At 43.6% G+C, this 24,229-nt stretch overlaps 1 protein-coding gene across 11 annotated transcripts in view; it reads left to right on the plus strand.

Moving 5' to 3' along the window:
• Nucleotides 1-24,229, plus strand: part of LOC122945786 (sodium channel protein type 2 subunit alpha-like) — a 188,573-nt gene that overhangs the window by 79,509 nt on the left and 84,835 nt on the right. For 10 of the 11 annotated variants that reach the window (XM_044304982.1, XM_044304981.1, XM_044304983.1 and 7 more), the window contains one exon: nt 4,201-4,333. In XM_044304982.1, the coding sequence (XP_044160917.1) occupies nt 4,201-4,333 (133 nt within the window). The remainder of the gene's footprint in view (nt 1-4,200; nt 4,334-24,229) is intronic. The other variant, XM_044304991.1, reaches the window with a different exon arrangement.

Raw genomic sequence — 24,229 nt, forward strand, 5'->3', positions numbered from 1 at the left:
GTTTTGATAAATCAGCAACATGGGTAAATATAAGAAACCTTGTAAAGTTGTAATATATCTTATCAGAGAAAAATGCCTCTTTCTCCACTTCTCAGACTCTCCCTCATAAGCTGAGCTAGAGAAAACAAGATGGACTGTCTGTCAGCTCTATAAAGTATTATATTACAAGCTGCCTATTGAAGAGGGGAGGAGGAATGAGCTGACAGTTCACTCGCCAAAGACTGGGAAGTGAGAAAGAAACTGATAAGCTGGGAAAGAGGCATTTTCTTTCTAATAATATATATTACAAAGTTATGTATATTTGACTGTACTGTAAAGGGGTACTTAATAAAAATAACAGAACATACAGTCATCTCTCCAGTCCTACACTGCTGCCGTTATGCTGTGCACCAGTTCCTGCTTCTGTCCCAACATGGCAGTAAATGGCTATGAGTCCCCCTCAGCCTATCACTGGCAGAGGCTGGTGATCGCTGCAGCCATTAATTGGCTGAACTGGCATTCCCAGCAATTTTCTGCAGACTTCACCATTGGAATAGCAGTGGCAGAGGATCGGTGAGGTGAGTATGAGCTGTATTTTGTTTAAAGGGCATCACTTATTAGTAGGTGAAAGCGTTGGCTGCTGTATATTGGTTTTTGTCTGCAGAGGACCAATGATGTCTCTGGTATCTCCTTATATGAGCGGGGTTGCTCGTTTTTCAGCTCATGGCGGCACATTTACATGGGCCAGTTATCGGGAACAATAACCTGATAATTGGCCCACTCATCTGCTCATTGTAAATGCTATGTAAGGCTACTGTTCACACCAGCGTAGTGGCTTCCACTTATAAGTGTCCTGTACGTTAATTTATGATGAGGTTCGTCTGGTTCCACCGTGGTGTCCACCGCATCTATAGAACTAACTAGCCTCAAATTCAGAAAAGTTTTTTTTTTCATAAAAAAATGGCTTAAAGGAAGCTAGACCTCACAGTAAGAAATGCTTAGTTCCCATCACAACTGAAATATGCATGTGTCCTTGCCCACAGGATATCTAAATGATATCAGTAATTTGAAGTTTATAGATAAGCGTGGCTAGATTTAGCTGGTCAGTTCGGCTAAGGCTACACTGAGACTTTTTGTAGCGTGACTGTTTGATTTTAACTATTGAACTACAGCTGCAGTCCAAATGACTGCATCTAGATGAATGTAATCTCATGGTCTGCAGCTATCATTCAAAAGTTAAAATCAATCAGTCGCGCTACAAAAATTTGCAGTGTTGCCCAGGCCTTAGAATTAAGAACATATAGCAATATGTTCTCTTCGGAGAATTATATGATACCATCTTTTGCACCACTCTTTTTTAAATTTGAATTAGGTGCAAACGAGTGTCATGGGTTTGTCTATCACTAAATTAGTCTGAAGAGTAGAGCTTGTAGACATCATTCCATGATGGCTTTTATCAATCACATTCACTGTTTCTCAGCAGCAAATGTGAGGCTAATCTGAAAAGTGAATAAAAATGGTAAGGCCTCTTTCACACGGCCGTCATGTTTTTGGTCCGGATAAGATGCGGGTGCGTCGCGGCAAAATGCGCGATTTTTCAGCGCGAGTGCAAAATATTGTAATGCATTTTGCACGCGCGTGTGAAAAATCAGCATGTTTGGTACCCAAACCCAAACTTCTTCACAGAAGTTCGGGTTTGGGTTAGGTGTTGTGTAGATTGTATTATTTTCCCTTATAACATGGTTATAAGGGAAAATAATAGCATTCTTATTACAGAATGCATAGTACAATAGGGCGGGAGGGGTTAAAAAAAAGAAAACATAATTTAACTCACCTTAATCCACTTGTTCGCACAGCCCGGCTTCTCTTCTGTCTTCTTCTTTGAGGAATAGGACCTTTGATGGCGTCACTGCGCTGATCACATGGTCCATCACATGATCTTTTACCATGGTGATGGATCGTGTGACGGACCATGTGATGAGCGTAGTTACGTCACCACAGGTCCTTTTGCTGTGCACAGCAAAGATGAAGACAGAAGAGAAACCGTGCTGCACAAACAAGTGAATTAAGTTGAGTTAAATTATTTTTTTCATTTTTTTTCAGCGCGAGTGCAAAACATTGTAATGCATTTTGCATGCGCGTGTGAAGAATCGGCATGTTTGGTACCCAAACCCGAACTTCTTCACAGAATTTAGGGTTTGGGTTAGGTGTTGTGTAGATTGTATTATTTTCCCTTATAACATGGTTTAGCATCCCTGGCATACATGCTAACGGGATATCACAAACCCATATTTGCCAACAGTCGTTATTATGATGGGTCCTTTCCTAATTTTCAGAGCCCTGCTGATAAATGGGCAGTCTCGCACTGTTTGTGGGCATTTTCAGGGCAAATTTACCAACTGTAAGGTTGGAAAGTATGCAGACATGATGTGAATATAGCCTAAAGCAGACAACCTTTTTTAAGAATTGGAAGTTTTTTAAAGGGATAATATACAGAAGAAGCAACTGCAACATGCGCCTCCCCCCAGTGCCCCTCTATCGCGTCCCAGGTGTAGTAGGAATGCCGAGTGGTGTAGTGCGGCCTAAATGTCTCTTTTTGTGTGTCACGGTGCTCCTACCTAGATACCGCTGGACCCCAGGCTTTGGCTCTGAAGCAATAAAAAGGGGAAATAATTGAGGGATTTGGAACAATAACTTGAGTCCAGACCTTAAGATGAAGTTCAATGGCAGCTTTACTTGAATAAACGTTTCTTCAGTTTTCAGTCTTTGTCTTTGTTCCAGCAGGCTTTAGCATGAACTGGCAGGCAAACTCAACTCTGCTTTATCTCTTTCTATCTGCTGTGCTGACAGGCTAGCTTAGTAACTTTGATTCCTTTGTTATGCTACAGTCCACTCTTTAGTCTGACTTAGTTTCAGCCAAGGAACTATTCTCCTGACTTTTGAGGCTTCAAAGTTTCTGCCTCCATGGCCAGCAGAGCTTAGGGTGCTCTGGCTGCCGTGGGCACCTCAGGCAGTGACGTGTCCCTGCACTACCTTCCCCTGTCTAGGGAAGACTACTTCACTCTCTAACTAACTACTGGAAACTTCTGCCCCCACCCTTCCGGCAGGAAGCAGGACTGGCCCACTTCTGCCCAAAGGGGGGAGAATGGAATGGTGAGTTCTATTCTAAGATAGCTCTGTCAGAAACACTGCCACCTTCTGGTGAACCAGGCATATTACATGTATAACAGTTGCTTAACAATATTATAGATGCACATTGTGGTGAACCATGAACAGAATATATAGATGAGATTTATGTTAGACCATTAAAGACAATAGCAGGGTGCAAGAGTGGTAGCACCACTCTGGGGTGTTACACAAGCATCTGCCTCCTTCTATGCTTTCAGCTTGGTCATATCTGACAGATTGATAGTTAGGGTAAACTGCCTAAAGACCAGTACAATACACTACTTCACGAGCATCTAGTTGGTCAGATTGCTTTACCTTTACCATGGTGCAACTAGATGTTAAATTGAGGGCAGGCAGTAGGCTTGGTGGGATTTAAAGCTTACCTTTTCCTATCCCTGTAATATTTGTCATATTTTTATAGGCAGAGAACCTGCTTCTCCTCTATCTTGTGTACTGTGCACCTGAACACCAAGGTGCAGAACCCTTCACACATTGCTGTCCTCAGCTCAACATGAGGACAGGAGGAACCCACCATGCTACCTGACAACTCCATTTAAAGGGCTAGAGTAGTTAGGTAGTAGTTCAAGTATATGGTTAATGGCACAAGACACTGTTGAGAGACAATTTATTAGAAACTAAGAACATCATCGATTCAAGGTCACGTAGTTCCTAATGAATCATTCATTGCCGGTGAGTTACTAGAAGGCCATTTTACAGGAAATGGCTGTCTACACAGCATGGAGGTTGACGGTTTCCCCATTCATATCGTAATGTTATAGTCATTTTTGCAATTTTTGACCAAAAAGGTGGGGCAGCATCCCATATTTTATTTCATGTGGACGCACAGGGAAAAAGCATACGAGAAATGACAAATGCTAGTGCATGCGGTAAGCAACGCAGCTGCTGACGTAGAAGCCAATTATAATTTGATAACTTTCATTTGAGATTGCAGATTAGCACTGTTAAATTGCTTGATGCATGATGCAACTACAAGAAGACACCCTTCATGTGACCCCAATATCTTCTCTAGTAACTTAGAATTTTTATTTTTAGGGTACAAACACAGATAATGATTTTAGGAAAAGAAGATTAAGCTCATATCATGTTTCCATGGACTTGTTGGAAGATCCTATATTGAGACAACGGGCTCTGAGTATAGCCAGTAATCTCACCAACACAATGGAAGGTACTATTTTTCTGAATATACTACTTTATATTTACGCATATGTTGACTATATTGGTGCTGTGTGTGAGTTAAAATTAGGACGGGTTCACATTAATGTCACGAATTCTGTTATTGTTTTCCATTATGCCGCCTTGTTTCCATTATGCAGGACAGAAAAGAAGGTCCTGTCGACAGGTCTTTCTTTTCCATCCTGGATAACGGAAACCAGATGGATCCATTCTGCTTGCCCATAGACCTGCTTGCCCATAGACCTCCATTATGACGGATCAAAGCGGAATGGCTCTAAAGGTTAGGTAAGTTTTACAAGTTCCCTTATTTTCCATTATAACCGTGTTATAATGAAAAACAATAACAGAATTTGTAACGCTGATGTGAACCCGCCCTTATAGGGATTGTCTGGCTTGTTTTTCAGACAGAGCGCCACTCTGGTTCATGGAATTTGTGTGGCCTTGCAGTTATGATTTTTCTGTCTGGTGACAAAATTGATGCCAACGGACACCAAACATATTTCCCTGGGTGTTAGACAAATATGAGCAATCGGTCAGTTGATTGTCTCAATCACTGCCTTTGAAATATAAGTCTTATTGGATGATAGTTGGATGACCAAATGCATCCACTGCTCTTTATACCATGGATTTCAATAATTCTGTATTAATTTGGAGCCCATGCACATAAAAGTAAAGTCAATTTCGGAGGAACCGATCGATTATATGTGTTTGAGGGTGTGCCAACTCTCCCCCAGCACCGCAGAAACGGATATTGTATGTTAAAAGTATATTCTAGTAATTTCAAGTTATCCCCTATCTACAAGATGGGTAATGACTATTAGATCGGTGGGGTCCTAACGCTGAGACTAATCAGGAGAACGGAGTACGGTAGCCCGCAGTGCCCTCCAAAATCAGCAGAGTGTCAGGTTAGGCAGGCACTCCGCTGCTGCAATCATCTCTATGGGACCTGATAGCATATAGATTAATGGAACGGCAGAGTGTATTCTTAGCTTGCTGCTCCATTCATTTGGAGGTCCCTGTGTGCTGTTCGCTTCCGTGGTTCCTTTCCGCGGCCCCACAGAAAAAGATAGAGCATGTCTTATTCTTGTCTGCAATGACAGACAAGAATAGGCATTTTCTATTAGTTGCGGCCAATTGCAGAATGCACACGGGCCGGTATTCGTGTTTTGGGGATCCGCAAAACACTACGGTCATGTGAATGCGCCCTTAGGCTGAAAATAGACATCTATCCATCCAGTTCAGCCTGTTATCCTGCAAGTTGATTCAGAGGAAGACAAAAAAAAACTGTGAGGTAGAAGCCAATTTTCTTCATTTTAGAGGAAAAAAATTCCATCCCGACTCCAGTCAGGCAATCAGAATAACTCCCTGAATTAACAACCTCTCCAGAAATCTAGTAACTATAACCTGTAATATTTTTACACTCCATAAAAACATCAAGGTCCTTCTTGAACTTGTTTAGTGAATTCACCACCTTCTCAGGCATAAATTTCCTTTATCAAGTTGTGAAATTTGTCACCTAACTTATTATACAACACATATTTTAGTAGTGAAGGACTCTCTCATTTAACTCATTGGTTTAAATTTTACATTCCATAATTCCTTTACTTTATCACTTTACCATCTATATTTTGCTCCGTTTATTTCATTTCTAGGAAAGTTTTCACCCTTTTTTTTTTTTTATCACATTTTCATCTCTGCTTTGTTTGTCTATAAAATCTGCTGATGGAAGCCCATTGTCATTCACATCAACTTACACAGTGTAGACATGGAGAAGCTAGATTTTGAATGCTCCAGGCATGTTATAGTGCTGGCCCTACAAAACTCAGTCACTTTCTGCATACAGCTCATATTTAAGAATAAGTGATGGTTTTGATGTTGGTAGTATCCCAGCTTTCTGCCCATTGAACATTGATAGATTTTACAAATATAAAATCCTGGAACCTGTCAAGCACATTTGTACCGAAATATTTGCACTTTACCATAGCTTGCCTTTTCAGCATTTTCTAAGAACTCATGTTTAGGGATGAGCGAACTCGAACTGTATAGTTCGGGTTCGTACCGAATTTTGGGGTGTCCGTGACACGGACCCGAACCCGGACATTTTCGTAAAAGTCCGGGTTCGGGTTCGGTGTTCGTCGCTTTCTTCGCGCTTTTGTGACGCTTTCTTGGCGCTTTTTGAAAGGCTGCAAAGCAGCCAATCAACAAGCGTCATACTACTTGCCCCAAGAGGCCATCACAGCCATGCCTACTATTGGCATGGCTGTGATTGGCCAGAGCACCATGTGACCCAGCCTCTATTTAAGCTGGAGTCACATAGCGCCGCCCGTCACTCTGCTCTGATTAGCGTAGGGAGAGGTTGCGGCTGCGACAGTAGGGCGAGATTAGGCAGATTAACTCCTCCAAAGGACTTGATTAACTGATCGATCTGCAGCTGTGGATCATTGAGCTGCTGATCCTCAATTGCTCACTGTTTTTAGGCTGCCCAGACCGTTTGTCAGTCACATTTTTCTGGGGTGATCGGCGGCCATTTTGTGTCTTGTGGTGCGCCAGCACAAGCTGCGACCAAGTGCATTTAACCCTCAATGGTGTGGTTGTTTTTTGGCTAAAGCCTACATCAGGGTGAAGCTGTCACACCAAGTGCATTTAACCAGCAATAGTCTGTTCATTTTTTGGCCATATACAAAATCAGGGGCAAGCTGCGCCTGTCACCAAGTGCATTTAACCCTCAATGGTGTGGTTGTTTTTTGGCTAAAGCCTACATCAGGGTGAAGCTGTCACACCAAGTGCATTTAACCAGCAATAGTCTGTTCATTTTTTGGCCATATACAAAATCAGGGGCAAGCTGCGCCTGTCACCAAGTGCATTTAACCCTCAATGGTGTGGTTGTTTTTTGGCTAAAGCCTACATCAGGGTGAAGCTGTCACACCAAGTGCATTTAACCAGCAATAGTCTGTTCATTTTTTGGCCATATACAAAATCAGGGGCAAGCTGCGCCTGTCACCAAGTGCATTTAACCCTCAATGGTGTGGTTGTTTTTTGGCTAAAGCCTACATCAGGGTGAAGCTGTCACACCAAGTGCATTTAACCAGCAATAGTCTGTTCATTTTTTGGCCATATACAAAATCAGGGGCAAGCTGCGCCTGTCACCAAGTGCATTTAACCCTCAATGGTGTGGTTGTTTTCTGGCTAAAGCCTACATCAGGGTGAAGCTGTCACACCAAGTGCATTTAACCAGCAATAGTCTGTTTATTTTTTGGCCATATACTACATCAGGGGCAAGCTGCGCCCGTCACCAAGTGCATTTAACCCTCAGTAGTGTGGTTGGTCAAGCTGTGACACCAAGTGCATTTAACCAGCAATAGTCTGTTCATTTTTTGGCCATATACTACATCAGGGGCAAGCTGCGCCCGTCACCAAGTGCATTTAACCAGCAATAGTGTGGTTATTTTTTGGCCATATCCCAGTCTAATTCTGTCACTAAATCCATACCGGTCACCCAGCGCCTAAATACTAGGCCTCAAATTTATATCCCGCTAAATCTCTCGTTACCGCTGTCCTGTTGTAGCTGGGAAAGTTATTTAGTGTCCGTCAAAGCACATTTTTTGTTCTGGGTTGAAGTACAATTCCCAATTTAGCAATTTCATAATTTAGTGGTTTCTGCTATATCAGAGCTATTTGAAATCTATCCCTAAAAGGGTATATAATATTCAAGGTGCACATTGGGTCATTCAGAATAACTTCACACACACCCGCTACTGTGTATTTTCAAGTCTAATTCTGTCACTAAACCCATACCTGTCACCCAGCGCCTAAATACTAGGCCTCAAATTTATATCCTGCTAAATCTCTCGTTACCGCTGTCCTGTTGTAGCTGGGAAAGTTATTTAGTGTCCGTCAAAGCACATTTTTTGTTCTGGGTTGAAGTACAATTCCCAATTTAGCAATTTCATAATTTAGTGGTTTCTGCTATATCAGAGCTATTTGAAATCTATCCCTAAAAGGGTATATAATATTCAAGGTGCACATTGGGTCATTCAGAATAACTTCACACACACCCGCTACTGTGTATTTTCAAGTCTAATTCTGTCACTAAACCCATACCTGTCACCCAGCGCCTAAATACTAGGCCTCAAATTTATATCCTGCTAAATCTCTCGTTACCGCTGTCCTGTTGTAGCTGGGAAAGTTATTTAGTGTCCGTCAAAGCACATTTTTTGTTCTGGGTTGAAATACAATTCCCAATTTAGCAATTTCATAATTTAGTGGTTTCTGCTATATCAGAGCTATTTGAAATCTATCCCTAAAAGGGTAGATCATATTGAAGGTGCACATAGGGTCATTCAGAATAACTTCACACACACCCGCTACTGTGTATTTCCAAGTCTAATTCTGTCACTAAACCCATACCTGTCACCCAGCGCCTAAATACTAGGCCTCAAATTTATATCCCGCTAAATCTCTCGTTACCGCTGTCCTGTTGTAGCTGGGAAAGTTATTTAGTGTCCGTCAAAGCACATTTTTTGTTCTGGGTTGAAGTACAATTCCCAATTTAGCAATTTCATAATTTAGTGGTTTCTGCTATATCAGAGCTATTTGAAATCTATCCCTAAAAGGGTATATAATATTCAAGGTGCACATTGGGTCATTCAGAATAACTTCACACACACCCGCTACTGTGTATTTCCAAGTCTAATTCTGTCACTAAACCCATACCTGTCACCCAGCGCCTAAATACTAGGCCTCAAATTTATATCCTGCTAAATCTCTCGTTACCGCTGTACTGTTGTTGCTTGGAAAGATATTTAGTGTCCGTCAAAGCACATTTTTTGTTCTGGGTTGAAGTACAATTCCCAATTTAGCAATTTCATAATTTAGTGGTTTCTGCTATATCAGAGCTATTTGAAATCTATCCCTAAAAGGGTATATAATATTCAAGGTGCACATTGGGTCATTCAGAATAACTTCACACACACCCGCTACTGTGTATTTTCAAGTCTAATTCTGTCACTAAACCCATACCTGTCACCCAGCGCCTAAATACTAGGCCTCAAATTTATATCCTGCTAAATCTCTCGTTACCGCTGTCCTGTTGTAGCTGGGAAAGTTATTTAGTGTCCGTCAAAGCACATTTTTTCTTCTGGGTTGAAATACAATTCCCAATTTAGCAATTTCATAATTTAGTGGTTTCTGCTATATCAGAGCTATTTGAAATCTATCCCTAAAAGGGTAGATCATATTGAAGGTGCACATTGGGTCATTTAGAATAACTTCACACACACCCGCTACTGTGTATTTCCAAGTCTAATTCTGGCACTAAACCCATACCTGTCACCCAGCGCCTAAATACTAGGCCTCAAATTTATATCCCGCTAAATCTGTCCTTAGTGCTGTAGCTGGGCGAGTTATTTAGTGTCCGTTCAAGCACATTTCTTGTTCTGGGTTGAAATACAATTCCCAATTTAGCAATTTCATAATTTAGTGGTTTCTGCTATATCAGAGCTATTTGAAATCTATCCCTAAAAGGGTATATAATATTCAAGGTGCACATTGGGTCATTCAGAATAACTTCACACACACCCGCTACTGTGTATTTCCAAGTCTAATTCTGGCACTAAACCCATACCTGTCACCCAGCGCCTAAATACTAGGTCTCAAATTTATATCCCGCTAAATCTGTCCTTAGTGCTGTAGCTGGGCGAGTTATTTAGTGTCCGTTCAAGCACATTTCTTGTTCTGGGTTGAAATACAATTCCCAATTTAGCAATTTCATAATTTAGTGGTTTCTGCTATATCAGAGCTATTTGAAATCTATCCCTAAAAGGGTATATAATATTCAAGGTGCACATTGGGTCATTCAGAATAACTTCACACACACCCGCTACTGTGTATTTCCAAGTCTAATTCTGGCACTAAACCCATACCTGTCACCCAGCGCCTAAATACTAGGCCTCAAATTTATATCCCGCTAAATCTGTCCTTAGTGCTGTAGCTGGGCGAGTTATTTAGTGTCCGTTCAAGCACATTTCTTGTTCTGGGTTGAAATACAATTCCCAATTTAGCAATTTCATAATTTAGTGGTTTCTGCTATATCAGAGCTATTTGAAATCTATCCCTAAAAGGGTATATAATATTCAAGGTGCACATAGGGTCATTCAGAATAACTTCACACACACGCTTCTGTGCATTTCCAAGTCTAATTCTGTCACTAAATCCATACCGGTCACCCAGCGCCTAAATACTAGGCCTCAAATTTATATCCAGCTAAATCTGTCCCTAGTGCTGTAGCTGGGCGAGTTATTTAGTGTCCGTTCAAGCACATTTCTTGTTCTGGGTTGAAATACAATTCCCAATTTAGCAATTTCATAATTTAGTGGTTTCTGCTATATCAGAGCTATTTGAAATCTATCCCTAAAAGGGTATATAATATTCAAGGTGCACATTGGGTCATTCAGAATAACTTCACACACACCCGCTACTGTGTATTTCCAAGTCTAATTCTGGCACTAAACCCATACCTGTCACCCAGCGCCTAAATACTAGGCCTCAAATTTATATCCCGCTAAATCTGTCCTTAGTGCTGTAGCTGGGCGAGTTATTTAGTGTCCGTTCAAGCACATTTCTTGTTCTGGGTTGAAATACAATTCCCAATTTAGCAATTTCATAATTTAGTGGTTTCTGCTATATCAGAGCTATTTGAAATCTATCCCTAAAAGGGTATATAATATTCAAGGTGCACATTGGGTCATTCAGAATAACTTCACACACACCCGCTACTGTGTATTTCCAAGTCTAATTCTGGCACTAAACCCATACCTGTCACCCAGCGCCTAAATACTAGGCCTCAAATTTATATCCCGCTAAATCTGTCCTTAGTGCTGTAGCTGGGCGAGTTATTTAGTGTCCGTTCAAGCACATTTCTTGTTCTGGGTTGAAATACAATTCCCAATTTAGCAATTTCATAATTTAGTGGTTTCTGCTATATCAGAGCTATTTGAAATCTATCCCTAAAAGGGTATATAATATTCAAGGTGCACATAGGGTCATTCAGAATAACTTCACACACACGCTTCTGTGCATTTCCAAGTCTAATTCTGTCACTAAATCCATACCGGTCACCCAGCGCCTAAATACTAGGCCTCAAATTTATATCCAGCTAAATCTGTCCCTAGTGCTGTAGCTGGGCGAGTTATTTAGTGTCCGTTCAAGCACATTTCTTGTTCTGGGTTGAAATACAATTCCCAATTTAGCAATTTCATAATTTAGTGGTTTCTGCTATATCAGAGCTATTTGAAATCTATCCCTAAAAGGGTATATAATATTCAAGGTGCACATTGGGTCATTCAGAATAACTTCACACACACCCGCTACTGTGTATTTCCAAGTCTAATTCTGGCACTAAATCCATACCGGTCACCCAGCGCCTAAATACTAGGCCTCAAATTTATATCCCGCTAAATCTCTCGTTACCGCTGTCCTGTTGTGGCTGGGAAAGTTATTTAGTGTCCGTCAAAGCACATTTTTTGTTCTGGGTTGAAATACAATTCCCAATTTAGCAATTTCATAATTTAGTCGTTTCTGCTATATCAGAGCTATTTGAAATCTATCCCTAAAAGGGTAGATCATATTGAAGGTGCACATAGGGTCATTCAGAATAACTTCACACACACGCTTCTGTGCATTTCCAAGTCTAATTCTGTCACTAAATCCATACCGGTCACCCAGCGCCTAAATACTAGGCCTCAAATTTATATCCCGCTGAATTTGAATACAATACATTGGGCCAAATAATATATTTGTTGTTGTGGTGAACCATAACAATGAGAAAAACATCTAGTAAGGGACGCGGACGTGGACATGGTCGTGGTGGTGTTAGTGGACCCTCTGGTGCTGGGAGAGGACGTGGCCGTTCTGCCACATCCACACGTCCTAGTGTACCAACTACCTCAGGTCCCAGTAGCCGCCAGAATTTGCAGCGATATATGGTGGGGCCCAATGCCGTTCTAAGGATGGTAAGGCCTGAGCAGGTACAGGCATTAGTCAATTGGGTGGCCGACAGTGGATCCAGCACGTTCACATTATCTCCCACCCAGTCTTCTGCAGAAAGCGCACAGATGGCGCCTGAAAACCAACCCCATCAGTCTGTCACATCACCCCCATGCATACCAGGGAAACTGTCTCAGCCTCAAGTTATGCAGCAGTCTCTTATGCTGTTTGAAGACTCCGCTGGCAGGGTTTCCCAAGGGCATCCACCTAGCCCTTCCCCAGCGGTGAAAGACATAGAATGCACTGACGCACAACCACTTATGTTTCCTGATGATGAGGACATGGGAATACCGCCTCAGCATGTCTCTGATGATGACGAAACACAGGTGCCAACTGCTGCGTCTTTCTGCAGTGTGCAGACTGAACAGGAGGTCAGGGATCAAGACTGGGTGGAAGACGATGCAGGGGACGATGAGGTCCTAGACCCCACATGGAATGAAGGTCGTGCCACTGACTTTCACAGTTCGGAGGAAGAGGCAGTGGTGAGACCGAGCCAACAGCGTAGCAAAAGAGGGAGCAGTGGGCAAAAGCAGAACACCCGCCGCCAAGAGACTCCGCCTGCTACTGACCGCCGCCATCTGGGACCGAGCACCCCAAAGGCAGCTTCAAGGAGTTCCCTGGCATGGCACTTCTTCAAACAATGTGCTGACGACAAGACCCGAGTGGTTTGCACGCTGTGCCATCAGAGCCTGAAGCGAGGCATTAACGTTCTGAACCTGAGCACAACCTGCATGACCAGGCACCTGCATGCAAAGCATGAACTGCAGTGGAGTAAACACCTTAAAACCAAGGAAGTCACTCAGGCTCCCCCTGCTACCTCTTCTGCTGCTGCCGCCTCGGCCTATTCTGCTGCTGCCGCCTCGGCCTCTTCCTCCGCCTCTGGAGGAACGTTGGCACCTGCCGCCCAGCAAACAGGGGATGTACCACCAACACCACCACCACCACCTCCGTCACCAAGCGTCTCAACCATGTCACACGCCAGCGTTCAGCTCTCCATCTCACAAACATTTGATAGAAAGCGTAAATTCCCACCTAGCCACCCTCGATCCCTGGCCCTGAATGCCAGCATTTCTAAACTACTGGCCTATGAAATGCTGTCATTTAGGCTGGTGGACACAGACAGCTTCAAACAGCTCATGTCGCTTGCTGTCCCACAGTATGTTGTTCCCAGCCGGCACTACTTCTCCAAGAGAGCCGTGCCTTCCCTGCACAACCAAGTATCCGATAAAATCAAGTGTGCACTGCGCAACGCCATCTGTGGCAAGGTCCACCTAACCACAGATACGTGGACCAGTAAGCACGGCCAGGGACGCTATATCTCCCTAACTGCACACTGGGTAAATGTAGTGGCAGCTGGGCCCCAGGCGGAGAGCTGTTTGGCGCACGTCCTTCCGCCGCCAAGGATCGCAGGGCAACATTCTTTGCCTCCTGTTGCCACCTCCTCCTTCTCGGCTTCCTCCTCCTCTTCTTCCACCTGCTCATCCAGTCAGCCACACACCTTCACCACCAACTTCAGCACAGCCCGGGGTAAACGTCAGCAGGCCATTCTGAAACTCATATGTTTGGGGGACAGGCCCCACACCGCACAGGAGTTGTGGCGGGGTATAGAACAACAGACCGACGAGTGGTTGCTGCCGGTGAGCCTCAAGCCCGGCCTGGTGGTGTGTGATAATGGGCGAAATCTCGTTGCAGCTCTGGGACTAGCCAATTTGACGCACATCCCTTGCTTGGCGCATGTGCTGAATTTGGTGGTGCAGAAGTTCATTCACAACTACCCCGACATGTCAGAGCTGCTGCATAAAGTGCGGGCCGTCTGTTCGCGCTTCCGGCGTTCACATCCTGCTGCTGCTCGCCTGTCTGCGCTACTGCGTAACTTCGGCCTTCCCGCTCACCGCCTCATATGCGACGTGCCCACCAGGTGGAACTCCACCTTGCACATGCTGGACAGACTGTGCGAGCAGCAGCAGGCCATAGTGGAGTTTCAGCTGCAGCACGCACGGGTCAGTCGCACTACAGAACAGCACCACTTCACCACCAATGACTGGGCCTCCATGCGAGACCTGTGTGCCCTGTTGCGCTGTTTCGAGTACTCCACCAACATGGCCAGTGGCGATGACACCGTTATCAGCGTTACAATACCACTTCTATGTCTCCTTGAGAAAACACTTAGGGCGATGATGGAAGAGGAGGTGGCCCAGGAGGAGGAGGAGGAGGAGGAGGAAGAGGGGTCATTTTTAGCACTTTCAGGCCAGTCTCTTCGAAGTGACTCAGAGGGAGGTTTTTGGCAACAGCAGAGGCCAGGTACAAATGTGGCCAGCCAGGGCCCACTACTGGAGGACGAGGAGGACGAGGATGAGGAGGAGGTGGAGGAGGATGAGGATGAAGCATGGTCACAGCGGGGTGGCACCCAACGCAGCTCGGGTCCATCACTGGTGCGTGGCTGGGGGGAAAGGCAGGACGATGACGATACGCCTCCCACAGAGGACAGCTTGTCCTTACCCCTGGGCAGCCTGGCACACATGAGCGACTACATGCTGCAGTGCCTGCGCAACGACAGCAGAGTTGCCCACATTTTAACCTGTGCGGACTACTGGGTTGCCACCCTGCTGGATCCACGCTACAAAGACAATGTGCCCACCTTACTTCCTGCACTGGAGCGTGATAGGAAGATGCGCGAGTACAAGCGCACGTTGGTAGACGCGCTACTGAGAGCATTCCCAAATGTCACAGGGGAACAAGTGGAAGCCCAAGGCCAAGGCAGAGGAGGAGCAAGAGGTCGCCAAGGCAGCTGTGTCACGGCCAGCTCCTCTGAGGGCAGGGTTAGCATGGCAGAGATGTGGAAAACTTTTGTCAACACGCCACAGCTAACTGCACCACCACCTGATACGCAACGTGTTAGCAGGAGGCAACATTTCACTAACATGGTGGAACAGTACGTGTGCACACCCCTCCACGTACTGACTGATGGTTCGGCCCCATTCAACTTCTGGGTCTCTAAATTGTCCACGTGGCCAGAGCTAGCCTTTTATGCCTTGGAGGTGCTGGCCTGCCCGGCAGCCAGCGTTTTGTCTGAACGTGTATTCAGCACGGCAGGGGGCGTCATTACAGACAAACGCAGCCGCCTGTCTACAGCCAATGTGGACAAGCTGACGTTCATAAAAATGAACCAGGCATGGATCCCACAGGACCTGTCCGTCCCTTGTCCAGATTAGACATTAACTACCTCCCCATAACCATATATTATTGGACTCCAGGGCACTTCCTCATTCAATCCTATTTTTATTTTCATTTTACCATTATATTGCGAGGCTATCCAAAGTTGAATGAACCTCTCCTCTGCCTGTGTGCTAGGCCTAAATATATGCCAATGGACTGTTGCAGTGGTGGCTGACATGAAGCCTGATTCTCTGCTATGACATGCAGACTAATTCTCTGCTGACATGAAGCCAGATTGTCTGTTACGGGACCTCTCTCCTCTGCCTGGGTGCTGGGCCTAAATTTATGACAATGGACTGTTGCAGTGGTGGCTGACGTGAAGCCTGATTCTCTGCTATGACATGCAGACTGATTCTCTGCTGACATGAAGCCAGATTGTCTGTTACGGGACCTCTCTGCTCTGCCTGTGTGCTAGGCCTAAATATATGCCAATGGACTGTTGCAGTGGTGGGTGACGTGAAGCCTCATTCTCTGCTATGACATGCAGACTGATTCTCTGCTGACATGAAGCCAGATTGTCTGTTACGGGACCTCTCTCCTCTGCCTGTGTGCTAGGCCTAAATATATGCCAATGGACTGTTGCAGTGGTGGGTGACGTGAAGCCTCATTCTCTGCTATGACATGCAGACTGATTCTCTGCTGTCATGAAGCCAGATTGTCTGTTACGGGACCTCTCTGCTCTGCCTGTGTGCTAGGCCTAAATATATGCCAATGGACTGTTGCAGTGGTGGGTGACGTGAAGCCTCATTCTCTGCTATGACATGCAGACTGATTCTCTGCTGACATGAAGCCAGATTGTCTGTTACGGGACCTCTCTGCTCTGCCTGTGTGCTAGGCCTAAATATATGCCAATGGACTGTTGCAGTGGTGGGTGACGTGAAGCCTCATTCTCTGCTATGACATGCAGACTGATTCTCTGCTGTCATGAAGCCAGATTGTCTGTTACGGGACCTCTCTGCTCTGCCTGTGTGCTAGGCCTAAATATATGCCAATGGACTGTTGCAGTGGTGGGTGACGTGAAGCCTCATTCTCTGCTATGACATGCAGACTAATTCTCTGCTGACGTGAAGACAGATTCTCTGTTACGGGACCTCTCTCCTCTGCCTGTGTGTGTGCTGGGCCTAAATATATGCCAATGGACTGTTGCAGTGGTGGCTGACGTGAAGCTTCATTCTCTGCTATGACATGCAGACTGATTCTCTGCTGACATGAAGCCAGATTCTCTGTTACGGGACCTCTCTCCTCTGCCTGTGTGTGTGCTGGGCCTAAATATATGCCAATGGACTGTTGCAGTGGTGGCTGACGTGAAGCCTCATTCTCTGCTATGACATGCAGACTGATTCTCTGCTGACATGAAGCCAGATTCTCTGTTACGGGACCTCTCTCCTCTGCCTGTGTGTGTGCTGGGCCTAAATATATGCCAATGGACTGTTGCAGTGGTGGCTGACGTGAAGCCTCATTCTCTGCTATGACATGCAGACTGATTCTCTGCTGACATGAAGCCAGATTCTCTGTTACGGGACCTCTCTCCTCTGCCTGGGTGCTGGGTAGTGTTGAGCGCGAATATTCGAAAAGCAAATTTTTTTCGCGAATATCGCAACTTCGCGATTTCGCGAATATTTCGAATATAGTGCTATATATTCGTAAAAACGAATATTCGTTTTTTGTTTTTCCCCCCCCCCCCCCACAAAATTACAGTACACATATAATTGATTGTTTCCCAAAGGTCCAACAGCTCAGATCTTACTCACATTGCCTAGAAAGTGATTGAGGCGCGAATCTTCGTAAGGCGATTTTATTAGCGCACATGCGAATATCGGCACGTCCCAGAACAGAGGCAAAGGGCTTTGCATTCATACATTAGTGAATTGAGTTGCGAATCTTCGTAAGGCGATTTTATTAGCGCACATGCGAATATCTACACTTGTCCCAGAACAGAGGCAAAGGGCTTTGCATTCATACATTAGTGATTGAATTGAGCTGCGAATCTTCGTAAGGCGATTTTATTAACGCAAATGCAAATATCTACACTTGTCCCCAGAACAGAGAGGCAAAGGCCTGTGCATTCATATAGTATAGCACCATATTCGCGAATACGTAGAACTTCGTAAAATTCGATTTACGAATATTCGTATTTTTTATTTTACTTTCCACCTTACAGATTACATTGATCTGTACTCTGTCAACTACTGTCATCACCCCCCACTGTATCTCGATTGATTCCCAAAAGTCTCACATTCCCTAGAAAGTGATTGAGGTGCGAATCTTCGTAAGGCGATTTTATTAGCGCACATGCGAATATCTACACTTGTCCCAGAACAGAGGCAAAGGGCATTGCATTCATACATTAGTGATTGAATTGAGTTGCGAATCTTCGTAAGGCGATTTCATTAGCGCACATGTGAATTTTGCATAGCATATGTATTATGCGATGCGAAAATTCGAATTATCGCATATGCGAAATAATAACGAATTTGAATAATCGCGAATATTTTACGAATATTCTTTCGAATATTCACAAAATTTCGCGAATTCGAATATGGGACATGCCGCTCAACACTAGTGCTGGGCCTAAATTTATGACAATGGACTGTTGCAGTGGTGGGTGACGTGAAGCCTGATTCTCTGCTATGACATGCAGACTGATTCTCTGCTGACATGAAGCCAGATTGTCTGTTACGGGACCTCTCTCCTCTGCCTGGGTGCTGGGCCTAAATATATGCCAATGGACTGTTGCAGTGGTGGCTGACGTGAAGCCTCATTCTCTGCTATGACATGCAGACTAATTCTCTGCTGACATGAAGACAGATTCTCTGTTACGGGACCTCTCTCCTCTGCCTGGGTGCCGGGGCCTAAATATCTGAGAATGGACTGTTCCAGTGGTGGGTGACGGGAAGCCAGATTCTCTGCTATGGAACCTCTCTCCAATTGATTTTGGTTAATTTTTATTTATTTAATTTTTATTTTAATTCATTTCCCTATCCACATTTGTTTGCAGGGGATTTACCTACATGTTGCTGCCTTTTGCAGCCCTCTAGCTCTTTCCTGGGCTGTTTTACAGCCTTTTTAGTGCCGAAAAGTTCGGGTCCCCATTGACTTCAATGGGGTTCGGGTTCGGGACGAAGTTCGGATCGGGTTCGGATCCCGAACCCGAACATTTCCGGGATGTTCGGCCGAACTTCTCGAACCCGAACATCCAGGTGTTCGCTCAACTCTACTCATGTTCTTTAGTTTTGTAGCTTTGATATGCATCTGATCATGTTGCTTGCTGGTAAACATTAGCCAACTGGCCTTAAGAGCGTCCAGACATTGAAAACTGTTTCCGTCATTCAAAAAGTTTATGGGACATGTTAAAAAATGTTCTTGTTCGTTGGTCCTTATCTCTGTTATCCCAAAAGAATGTCCTATGCAGGGAAAAGTATTGGTCTTTCAGATTTTTGGTGTGATATGAATGAGTTTTAATGAACTGCAACAATATAGCATTTGCACATACAGAATACAGTATAATTTGTTTTAAATGGGTTGGGGTATAGCTCCTCAACTCGAGTTGAGATGCTCTATGAAAGAGGTTGTTCACCCTGGGACATTTTCTGCAGCCCCTTCTGCGTGGCTAGACCCACGGTGGGAATCATACTTATTGACCCCACCTCTGGGTTCTAGTTTCATTGTTCCCCCTCAGGTGCTGCAGGTGTCGGGTCTCACCACTTCAACACTGGCCCCATTGTCACCTATGCGTCATGTTATTGGGTCATAGAAACATAGAATAGATAAAAACCATTTGGCCCATCTAGTCTGCCCAATATACTGAATACTATGAATAGCCCTTGGCCCTATGTTATATGAAGGATGGCCTTATGCCAATCCCATGCATGCTTAAACTTCTTCACTGTATTTGCAGCTACCACTTCTGCAGGAAGGCTATTCCATGCATCCACTACTCTCTCAGTAAAGTAATACTTCCTGATATTACTTTTAAACCTTTGCCCCTCTAATTTAAAATTATGTCCTCTTGTAGAAGTTTTTCTTCTTCAAAATATTCTCTCCTCTTTTACCTTGTTGATTCCCTTTATGTATTTAAAAGTTTCCATCATATCCCCTCTGTCTCTTTAATCTTTCCTGGTAAGTTTTATCCTGCAATCCATGTACCAGTTTAGTAGCTCTTCTCTGAACTCTCTCCAAAGTATCAATATCCTTCTGGAGATATGGTCTCCAGTACTGCGCACAATACTCCAAATGAGGTCTCACTAGTGCTCTGTAGAGCGGCATGAGCACCTCCCTCTGTCTACTGGTAATGCCTCTCCCTATACACCCAAGCATTCTGCTAGCATTTCCTGCTGCTCTGTAACATTGTCTGCCTACCTTTAAGTCTTCTGAAATAATGATCCCTAAATCCCTTTCCTCAGATACTGAGGTTAGGACTGTATCGATGATTTTATATTCTGCTCTTGGGTTTTTACGCCCCAGGTGCATTATCTTGCACTTATCAACATTAAATTTTAGTTACCAGATGTTTGACCATTCCTCTAGTTTTCCTAAATCCTTTTCCATTTGGTGTATCCCTCCAGGAACATCAACCCTGTTACAAATCTTTTTGTCATCAGCAAAAAGACACACCTTTCCATCGAGGCCTTCTGCAATTTCGCTGATAAAGATATTAAGCAATATGGGTCCCAGAACAGATCCCTGAGGTACCCCACTAGTAACAAGACCCTGGTATGAATATACTCCATTGACTACAACCCTCTGTTGTCTGTCCCTCAGCCACTGCCTAATCCATTCAACAATATGAGAGTCCAAGCCCAAAGACTGCAATTTATTGATAAGCCTTCTATGTGGGACAGTATCAAAAGCCAATCTAAAGTCTAGATAAGCGATGTCTACTGCACCTCCTCCATCTATTATTTTAGTCACCCAATCGAAAAAAATCTATAAGTTTGACATGATCTCCCTGAAGTAAACCCATACTGTTTTTCATCCATGGGATTTTAGATGTTCCACAATCCTCTCCTTAAGTATGGTTTCCATTAATTTCCCTACTATTGATGTCAGGCTTAGTGGCCTATAGTTGCCCGATTCCTCCCTACTACCTTTCTTGTGAATGGGCATAACATTTGCTAATTTCCAATCTTCTGGGACGACTCCTGTTACCAGTGATTGGTTAAAGTATAACTGTCATCATTTTTTTTTTTTTTGGAGTATTGGATTGTGGTGATTAATATCTCCTTGGTGGCCCTATTTCAACTTTTCACTGTGTATTCAATTACCCCTTAATTCCAAATTTTTGTTCCCTGTACTGCCTACTTTTACCTCTGCTTAAAATCAGGTTGCTAGGCATGTTCCGTCCTCTGTTGAAGGACGGAGGACGCAGAAGCACGCAGCCTGCAAGGTCACATTCCTGACAGCCAGGGACTGTAGGTAAATGATTAAAGCCAGGTCCTCCCCAGCAGCTGATAACAGTGCCTGGGCTGTGTGCACTTCTCCCTGTCCCTGCGCTTGGCAGACGCTCCCTCACTCAGCAGAGCTGGAGAATGCACAGTTGAAGCAGCACAGACCAGGGAAGGGAGATCTGCCGTCTGCTCAGTGTATAAATGAAAGCAACATGTGGTAAGATGACCCCTTTGTGCTGCAGGAGATTAACCCTTTAGGGGGAGATCTCTGGTTACTGACACTTTTGGGGGGCTATTGTTACTGGCTAGTGAGGGCAGGCGGGATTAGCCTCAGGGTGAGGGCAGTGGCGGACATCTTAACTGAATAGTGAAATTGCAGTTTTATGCAAACCGGTTGCTAAAGGCTGAATCTTAAATATGGGGTAAGTCAGTCTAATATTAACTGATTCTGGAATATCATGTTATTAGTAACTACATATATGAATATTGAAATTAGGGTCTAAGTGTGACAGTATAAATCTGTTAATGGTTTTGCTAGTTCACCGCTGAGCTCTTTTAATAGCTTTGGGTGTATCCCATCAGGCCCCTGTGACTTATTTGTATTAATTTTAGACAGCTGACTTCGAACCTCTTCCTCTGTAAAGACACATGCATCAAAATATCTATTAGTCCTTCTTCCTAACTGAGGTCCGTTTCCTTCATTTTCCTTTGTAAAAACTGAACAGTAGTATTCATTGAGGCAGTCAGCTAGTTCTTTATCTTATTCCATATACCTTGTTTCTTTTGTTTTTAATTTGGTAATTCCTTGTTTTAGTTTCCTTTTTTCATTTATGTATCTGAAGAATGTCTTATCAAGCTAATTTCTCTTCTGCCTGTGCTTTAGAAGCTCTGATAACTTGTTTTGCCTCTCTCTGCCTAATCCTATAAATTTGCCTGTCATCCTCTTTTTTTTTTAATAATTACTAAATGCTATCTTTTTGTTTTTAATGATTTGGGCCACTTCTACTGAGTACCACAGTGGTCTCTTCCTTTTTTTTTTTTTTTTGCTTTTACTGACAAGCCTAATGCAAATATCTGTTGCCTTCAATAGTGCCACTTTTAAGTAGTCCCATTTCTCATGGACTCCATTGAAACTGTTCCAATCTGATAGGGACTCATATACCACTAATCTAATTTTAGAAAAGTCAGTTTTTCTAAAATCTAAAACTTTTGTTTTTGTGTGGTGTGACTCAGTCACTGTACTTATAGTAAACCAAACTAACTGGTGATCACTAGATCCCAAGTTTTCCCCTACAATAATATCAGATACCAAATTCCCATTTGTGAATACTAAATCTAAAATGGCCTCCTTTAGGGTCGGCTCCTCAACTACTTGCTGTAGAGATAATCCCAGTAGGGAATTTAGAATATCTGTACTCCTGGCAGAACTAGTTATTTTGGTTTTCCAGTTTACATCAGGAAGATTAAAGTCCCCCATAATGATAACTACCCCTTTTAATGTTATTTTAGATATTTCTAAAACTAGTAGATCATCTAATTCTTTGACTTGGCTAGGTGGTCTATATATCACACCTACACGAGTTACCTTATAATTATCAAGCTGCAAGGTAACCCAAACGGACTCTAAATTGGTCTTGCAACTTGTATTAAATTAGATTTTATGCTGTCTTTCACATACAGGGCCACCCCTCCCCCTTTCTTGCCTTCTCTGTTTTTCCTATATAGAGAGAACACTGGTATTGTTATATCCCAGTCATTATTCCCATTGAACCATGTCTCAGTAACAGCCACTAAATCTATATTCTCAGATTCCATTATAGACTCAAGTTCATTGATCTTATTCCCTAAACTGCAAGCATTTGTAGACAAGACTCTGAGCTTGTCTTTTCTTAACCTATGTGCTGCTGGCATCTTCTGGCACTGTTCTGGGGGGCAGTCGGACTGCTGGATTATCACTCTTTTGCCCCCCTTTCCTAGTTTAAATGCTCCTTAGTAAATACTTTGAACTGTTCACTGAGGACATTCGTTCCCTTGAGAGAAAGATGCAAACCATCTTTCTTGTACAGTTCTTTTTTATTCTAACAAGAGCTAACATGAGACACAAAGCCAAACCCTTGGTTCAGACACCATTCATCTAGCCATACATTGAATTCCTTAATGCTCATCTTCCTGTCATACTGAAGGTTATGCACAGGCAAAACTGCAGAGAATGAAACAGTTGATGCAGTCTCCCGTATATAATTTCCAAGTGTGTGAAAAGCTTCCTTCACCTTTGAAACCTCATTGCAAGCCAGGTGATTTATCCCAAGATGGATAATAACATCCACCTCCCTTTCCTGCTTTGCTTGCCAAAAATATTAAGGATACATCATCTATCCCTGCTAGCGGTAGCACCAGGGAGACATCTCACAAAACCATTTTCCTCAAACTTCACACCTCTTATGATAGAATTGCCCACCAACAGCTGCTTACTATCAGTTCTCACCTTATCCTTTTTGTCTTTGGCTGCAGTCTTGCATACTTTAGGCATGGGAGATGATTGTTTCTCACCCACTGTGCCTGAGCCATCCTCCATGTTGCTCTTGCGCTCTGAAAGTGCTGCAAATGAATTATGGAGAGCCACAGACTGTGGGACATGTGTTCTATCAACAACTCTCAGTCTACCAGAAACTGCAGCATCTTCCATTTCTAGGGTGCCTCTGTGGCAGTGGCATTGCAACATTCCCAGCCTGAGTTTGTTTAACAGTTAATTTACAAATCTCAGATTTCAAAAATGTTATTTTTCTGCTGCATTACAGAGAGCTGTCTACAGATCAGACAGCATCCAAACCTCCGAAGAGTGGAACCTGAAATAAAAGCACAACTATTCCTGCACAGAACCAGGTTTTAAAGAGGGGAAAGATTTTGAACAAACAAATTTTACTTTTTTAGATTGTATCCACCTCCAGATTATCTCCTGAATATCTCAGATGCACTTATAAATGCAGCACTTGAGAATGCAGCAAGCTATAATTAGGCAAGCTAATACTATGTTGCAATATATACACACACTCCCACAAAAGCTCCTCCCCAACAACAAATTTAACACCTTAATCACCTATGCTCATTTGCAATCAGACAATAGCAAGAACCTGTCTAATAAATTCCTTACCTGTTTTGAAGCACAGTGTCTGAGTATACACCAAAAACACAGCTGAAGTTCTGCTACAGTGGAAAAGCTCTAAGTTAGTCTAAGTTAGTCT

This window comes from Bufo gargarizans, chromosome 8 (genome assembly GCF_014858855.1).
Source record: "Bufo gargarizans isolate SCDJY-AF-19 chromosome 8, ASM1485885v1, whole genome shotgun sequence".
Classification (NCBI taxonomy): domain Eukaryota; kingdom Metazoa; phylum Chordata; class Amphibia; order Anura; family Bufonidae; genus Bufo; species Bufo gargarizans.